Source organism: Streptopelia decaocto, assembly GCF_964273445.1.
Source record: "Streptopelia decaocto genome assembly, chromosome: 19".
In the NCBI taxonomy this organism is placed as follows: Eukaryota; Metazoa; Chordata; class Aves; order Columbiformes; family Columbidae; genus Streptopelia; species Streptopelia decaocto.
Genome location: NC_138674.1, coordinates 1,112,621 through 1,119,844, shown reverse-complemented (window position 1 = coordinate 1,119,844; position 7,224 = coordinate 1,112,621). Strand labels below are relative to the sequence as shown.

Genomic DNA, 7,224 nt, shown 5'->3' with positions numbered 1-7,224 from the left:
CCCCGGGGGACCACCAGCCCCCGCGGGTGTGCGAACAGCCTCCCCAAAGGGTCCTGGGTCAGGAATAATTGTAACTTCCCGAAGGCGGCGAGGCCACGCTCCTCGTCTAACCTCGCTGGGGACAAGCTGCTTTTCCAGAACAACAGCCAAGCCCTGCGAGAGCCTCCGAGCTGTTGGCCACCGGGACCCCTCGAGCTGCCAGAGATGTGACGCTGGTTGACACCATCGGAGCAGCAGATGTTACTGGCTGCCACTGCCCTCCCCGCCGTTCTCCGTGGAACGGGGCTCCCTGGCTTCAGGAACAACCCCCCTGAGCGGGGTCGTTCCTACATCACCCGGAGCCCCGAACCACCTCCCTGCCCATGGTCAGACCCTTCTCCAGCCACTGCAAGCTGTCATAGCAATGCTGGGAATGGAAGAACAGCTGCTACCAGCCAAATGAAAGCCCCCACCCCACTTTACTAAAGTTTTCCCTCCTTTTAGGCAGCGCTACCCCCACATCCTGGTTTCCCCCTGGAAGGCAAGGCTTGCTCTGAACGCTCCCAGTGCTGCGAGCTGTGCTTTCCAGGCACGCTGCTCCTGCCCGAGCACAGCGGCTCCTGGCACCGTCCCCACTGCACAGCGTGTCCCTCAGCCCCACATTCCTCCTCCTTACAACAAGGACCTCGGGGCGATAAGCATCTTTGCAAGGCTGCCCAGGGGAAGAGGAGGTTTCGGCTGGAGATTTGATGGGAAGCAAAGGAAAAGTGTGTCCGGAGTCCGGCACCTGCGGAGCCTCTCGGAGCAGCTCCGGGCTGCGGGAGGACCTGGCCGTGCTGCTGCAGCGGGCGTGGGGTGGACGGGGCGCTCAGGGCTCCTCCTTCCCATTCCTTTCGGGCAGAAATGCTGTGACACAGGGACGGCTGTCCCAGAGGTGAAGGGCACAGGGGGCCAGCACAGGGACCGGGGGCTGTGACAGTGCCCACTGCTCCCCCACTTTGCAGGACGCCCCAGGGCACCGGCAATGGGAGGTGATGCGGCAGGGACAACCGGGAGCTCTGCTTCCCTGCCCAAACATGGGTCACCCTCAGCACACACTCCCTGTCCCCCCAGCTCAGCCCTGGGGGGACACCCACAGGGGACACCCAATTCTGCACAGTCTGCAGAAACGCCAGCTTGGCATGGCTCTGCTGCCACGCTGAAGACAAACTCCCGCTGTCACAGTGGCCCTTTGGTAGGCAACTTATTTACCTTGGATGCTGCAGCCTTATCGTTCGTGGAAATGTTTATCCGAAATATTTAATAGCAGGACTGCATAAACCGAGGCTGCCTGGGGAAGAGCCCGGGCTGCAGCCGGCGCGGGCACCAACGTCTCCTCCCCTGGTACTGCAAAAGTTAAAGATACTTTCTCACTTCTCCCTAAGAATCGCATCCTCAGCGCCTCAAAACCTGATATTTTTTAATCTGGCCAGAGGCCTCCTCATCGCTTCCTGATGAGAAACACAGGAGACCTAACAACAGCCCTTTTAAAAACAACATCCCCGATTCCACTAACTCGTTAAACAGAGAGAGCCTGAAAAGTGCCAACACTCCTATGAGAAAAGACGGGAGAGAGAGAGAGAGAGAGGGAGGAAAGAAAAAGCAGGTTATTTATAACGCCAGGCAGCATTAGGGTCTTTTCAGTCTCTCCTGCAAACCGGCTGCTGCTGGTAGGTCACTCCCCAAAAAAACCTGCCGAGCCCGTGACCTGCAAGCACAATATTTGATCTGGGATCTGGGGCGGACACCAGGCTCTGCAGACCCAGGGACACACTCACATGCTGCTTGGCACACGGGAGATCCCGCAGAAGAGCAGCGCGGCTTTGGGAAGGAGACGCTCACCTCGGTAAGTCCGTCTCTGTATTTATAACGATTGGTTTTTTTTAAGGCTGATTTCCATGCCCTGGCCTCGGCAGGCGGCTCCACGCGGAGCACATGCCAGCGACACGGGTGGCACAGGGTGAGCGCCAGCGCTCCCGAGCCACCGCGGCGGGAGCTCCCGCTGCCCACGTCCCCTGTCCCCCCAGCAGCTCCTCGTCCCCTTGGTGGGACCTGGACACCCCATCCATCAGCCCCAGGCACGGGCAGCGCCTGGCACGCTCTGCCCATCCCGTCTGCAGGGGAAGGGGAGCTGGTTTCATGCCTGCCCACAGACCCTGGAGCCCCTCGGCTCCAAAACCCGCTCCCCGCCAGGGTGACCCCATTACCCCGGCAGCCTCTGGCACGGGAGCATGTGCACCAGGAGGTGACATGGGTCTCGTGGTTGGCGCACTCAGCTCAGATCCCCCCAAAACCAGCGCTGAACCCCACTGGGGAGGGGAGAAGCAACCTTCCAGTGAAGTGGGGGGCAGCTGAGGACAAGCTCTGGGGTTACCGGTTTGGTGAAGGGGGGCACTAGGGAAGGTGGAGGGTCCCTGTGGATCCATGCTGCCCCGGGCAGGGGCTGCCAAGCTGCTCTGCATGGCTGGGGGGCTTGGGGGGCTCTGGTATTTCAGCGCCAGAGCAGGAGGGAGGAAGAGAACAAACTGCTCCTGCCAAGCTCCCCGTGGCACCAGCATCCCCGAGCACCACGTCCCACGCGCCCCGCGCTGCAGGAGCCTGCGGAGGGCAGGGAGGGACAGGAGGGGGCGAGGGAGCCGTGCCTGCCCTTCGGTCCCGCTTTCCTCCAGCGCCAGCGGCTGCCAGGCTGCCCCGCTGGCAGCAAACTGTGCCCTCTTTGTCCGCTGCAGAACCGTCCCCTCCCGGCGGCGGGGGACACGGCCGTGCCACGGGGTGACCCCGCGGTGAGGGGGACACCGGCTGGGCGGCGGGAGCGGAGCTGGCAGGGCTGCACCGCAGCCCCACGGCTCGGCCTGCCCAGCCACGTATGTAGCACATGCAGAGGAGCCAGCAGGCAGGAGCGGCTCCGCTCCCCCTCCGAACAGCTCGGCCCCACGTATTTCCTGGAGGAATTTCAAGCCGCCTCGCTCCAGGCCGCTCTGTGTGCTCGTTTAGCCCCAAGACGAGGATTCCTAGAATCATTTTGGTTGGAAGACACCCTCAAGTCCATAAAGTCCAACCATTAACCCAACACTGTCACTAAACCATGTCTCTAAGAACCTCATCTATGCAGACGTTGCCCCTTTTCGTGTCAGGGTTGAGCTTGGGGAATCTAAGCTTGAAAGTGGTTTAATTTCAAAAACCAGCCAGAAGTTGTTTGCCAGGATTTACATCAGTCCCGAGCAGCCTGAGCATCCTGCGCTTCTGTGCGGGAGGGGGGCTGGATGGAACCCGCGGCGAATCGCGTCGCCAGCGGCTGTCACACAAATACAGCTCCAGCAAAGCGCCTCGAGCTCCATCAGCCTGCGCTCGCAGCTCCCGCTCTCCCCTGCTCGGTGAATCCCGGGGCTGAGCGACCTGACACCGCTATGGAACACGTGCCCTGTATCTTCATCCCTACTCAGTTATAACAGAAACACCCGTAAGTTCAGATTTTGCAAGCAAATATCCACTGGGATGCAGGTTTCTAGCAGGGCTGAGGTGGAAAGGGGGAAGATCAGGTACCTGCAAACAGGGGACATGCTTGCAGCCCCCTCTTTAGGGTAAGATTCATCCACGTCCCCTGGTTCTCCAGCTCTGCTGCCGACTGGCACCATCTCCAGGCAGGGGTGCAGCTCCCCTCACCCCACACCTGACGCTGCTGATGGTTCCTCCCCATTTGTCCCCCACCCAGGTCCCTCCAGCACCAGCACCATGCGTTGGGCCACCATCCTGGTCATCGTTGGGCTCTGCGGAGCCTCCCTGGGCCAGTACAATGAAGAAGAAGACATGGCGTGGTTGCAGTACTACATGCGGCAGTCCCGGGTGTCCTCCTACAACTACATGCCCTACTACGAAGACGAGAACCCCCCTTACGTCTATTCTTACGTCCCAGCCCCAGAGACAGAGACAGAGCCCGGCCCTGAACCTCAGCAAGCCCTGTCCTGGCAATGTCCCCACGAGTGTGATTGTCCCCCTAACTTCTCGTCAGCTATGTACTGTGACACCCGGAACCTGAGGTACCTGCCCTTCGTGCCTTCCCGGATGAAATACGTCTACTTCCAGAACAACCAGATCACCAGCATCCAAGAGGGCGCTTTCGACAACGCCACCGAGCTGGAATGGCTCGCACTGCACAACAACCAGATCACCAGTGAGAGGATGGGCAAGAGGGTCTTCGCCAAACTCAAGAACCTGGAGAGGTTGTACCTGAACAACAACAACCTCACCAAGATGCCCAGCCCCCTGCCCCGGTCCCTCAGAGAGCTCCACTTGTCTTACAATCACATCTCCAAGGTCCCCTCCAACGCTCTGGAGGGGCTGGAGAACCTCACAGCCCTGTACCTCAGCCACAACTACATTTTTGAGATGGGAGCATCTCTCAAAGGGCTCAAGTCCTTGATCCTTGCTGATCTGAGTTATAACCACCTCAGGAAAGTCCCTGATGGGCTCCCGATGGCTTTGGAACAACTCTATCTAGAGTACAACTACATCAACACCATCCCCGATGACTATTTCAAGGTGTCTCCCAAGCTGCTCTACGTGCGGATGTCCCACAACAGCCTGACAAATCAAGGTCTCTCTACCAACACTTTCAACAGCAGCAGCATCCTCGAGCTGGACCTCTCTTACAACAGGCTCCAGAAGATCCCCCGGGTCAGCACCAACCTGGAGAACCTCTACCTTCAAGGGAACCAGATCAACGGTGAGCAGAAACGCGTCAACCGAATTGTGGTGGTGCAGGGGACGGTGGTGCAGTAGAGCGATGGGGAGATGGGGGTGCAGACCCTGTGCCTCCCTGGGGGACACTACCCAGGGTCATGAGCAGGAAGCTGGGATTTGGGACACTGAGCAAGGCAGGAATGGGGTCTGTTGTGTCCCAACACACCTGGAGCCAAGAGGCTCCCCGCTCTGGGCGCTCCCGTGTGACCCATGCGCTGGTTTTACTGGGCATTTCGCAAAAGCCTGAGCATCTTCTGGTTAGAGAGGCCAGGAACCAGCTGTGGGGAGATGCTGGTGCACAAGCTGGGGAGGGGATTACAGCTCTAGTCTGGGACTGCACACGGGCTGGGGGGGCAGAGGTGGGTGGTCCCCATGATCACTGCACCTGGGAACACGTCACCCTGCCCGGCGCTAACGCGGGGCCAGGGACGTTCCCTGCGCTCTGCAGAGCCTGGGGACAGCACAGCCCCGTCCCCTCGCTGGGGCTGGGACAGACGGCAGCTCTGTTATTAGAGCCATCGCCACAGCATCTTCTGCCAGGACCAAAATTCATTCCACTTAATACACAAATAAATAAAAGGAACAGATTGTTCTGGGGCTGCTATTTATAAATACAAGCTAGGGGAAAAAAAATAAAAAAAAAAAAATAAAAAGAAAGAAAAAAGAAACAAGCAGGCAATCTGCTGGAAAAATCCAGGCTCGGGCCGCTCACCTGCCGGGGCCGAGGGCAGGACCCTGCCCGGCGGGGCTGGGGCCCCTGAGCAGGATGGGGATGGGGACATGGCAGCGCAACCATCAGCTCCGGCAGAGGAAACACACAACCCCGCACCGGGGAGCCGGCAGCAACACGAAAACAAGAACAGATTCCCAAATGTTTGCTTTCAAAATTTGTAGCTGTTCGCGTCTGCCGACAAATGCCACCAAAGCACCGCGGAGCCATCCGGGCTCCGCCGCAGAGCTCGCTCCAGCCTCGGGGTTTGCTGCTGACCTTTCCAGGAGCCGGGGGCTGCAGCACCAGCCGCCCCGGGGGGCACATCCCCCGCACGGGGCACCCGCACCGGGTCCGGCCCCTCCAGCGCCGCGGCTGTCCCCGCTGTCCCCGCACACCGCGGGGGTGGCGGCCCCCAAACCGCCGCCCCGGGGTCCCCCACAGCCGCTGCCTCCCCAGCAGCATCCCCGCCTGGAGCTTTGCTGCCCTCTAGTCGGTCGCTTCTCTCCCAAATCCCGCATGAAATATGTGGAATTTGCTCCGATTCCTCCCTCCAAACCCAGCCCAGGCAGGGCTGGAGTTTCCCTGCTCGGACCAGTCACCCCTTTAGCTTAAAAGCAGAGGGTGTCGAGTTCAAATTTGCAGGAATAATTCGCCATTTGGAGGTGCTTTTGTATTTTTCCGGCCCACCTTAGCATCAAGCAGCTCTCAGAGGTCGGTACCCGCAGACCCAGCACCAAAGCAGCCCCCCCTTGACATTTCTCACATCGCTCCCCAAAGATCAGCCGGCGCTCAGCTCCGTCTCCTCTCCCCCCGCAGAGTTCTCCATCAGCAGCTTCTGCACCGTGGTGGACGTCATGAACTACTCGCGGCTCCAGGTCCTGCGGCTCGACGGGAACGAGATCAAGCGGAACGCGGTGCCCCCCGACGCGCCGCTGTGCCTGCGCCGTGCCACCGTCATCGAGATCTGAGCCGCCCCCGCCCTCAGGACTTGGCTCCCCCATTCCTGGGGGGACCCTCGCGCCCGTTTCAACGCAGCTTCGACGGTTTGACTTGGCTTCCGCAATAGTGCAATAAGGGTTCTCCAGCACCCGCCCACACAGGTGGGAAGGAGCCGTTTGCCCCCAAACGCTCTCCCCTGGTTTGAGTGGGGTGCAGCAGGGATGGGGAGAGCTCACCCCCCTGGTTGAGGGATGGAGCCCCTGCACACCAGCTCCATCCCCCCCGGCCTGGCTCTGAGCTCCCCCCCGGCCCCAGCAACCTGGCTCTCCATTTAAAAACCCCCAAAAATACAACACAGTGACACCCGCATCCACAGCACGATTGGATTTGTCAAAAAACACCCACCTTGGTTCCTTGGACGGTTTAGTTTGAGAACCAAAGTGGCAGCTGAGCTTTGGAGATGACCTGCAGAGCTGGCGAGGTCATCCAGACCCTCCGCATTTACACTGCATGCCGACACTATAGCAACAAAACCCAAAAAAACCTGTACTATCACTGACGCATGAACTGTAGAGATCATACCGACAAATAAAGCCCTTTCTGTAACTGCACAAAACGTGTCTGAGGGGTCCCAGATGCAGAGAGCGGGGGCTGAGCGCTGGAACCCCCTGTCTCGTAGGCTCCATAACCCGGGCTGGATTGGCCGTCTAGTGGTTGTACCAGACACGACACGTGCGGCCACCGAGGAGCTGCTGCTCCAGCGCGTCCCGGACGGGGCCTGTGCAAGGATGTTCACAGAAGGAGAAAATCCACAT

At 59.7% G+C, this 7,224-nt stretch overlaps 1 protein-coding gene across 1 annotated transcript; it reads left to right on the top strand.

The window, feature by feature from the left end:
* Window positions 1-1,649: 1,649 nt before the first annotated feature.
* On the top strand, window positions 1,650-7,014 carry FMOD (fibromodulin). Its single transcript, XM_082069263.1, has 3 exons — window positions 1,650-1,864; window positions 3,731-4,741; window positions 6,287-7,014. The coding sequence occupies exons 2-3, from the start codon at window positions 3,751-3,753 to the stop codon at window positions 6,436-6,438; spliced, it is 1,143 nt and encodes a 380-aa protein (XP_081925389.1). The 5' UTR covers window positions 1,650-1,864; window positions 3,731-3,750; the 3' UTR covers window positions 6,439-7,014.
* Window positions 7,015-7,224: the final 210 nt, after the last annotated feature.

Bases quoted from the DNA above. Each gene is read 5' to 3' on its own strand.
- FMOD (XM_082069263.1), top strand. From the start codon at position 3,751: ATGCGTTGGGCCACCATCCTGGTCATCGTTGGGCTCTGCGGAGCCTCC. The intron at 4,742-6,286 runs GTGAGCAGAAAC...CTCCCCCCGCAG, and splicing joins TCAAGGGAACCAGATCAACG to AGTTCTCCATCAGCAGCTTC.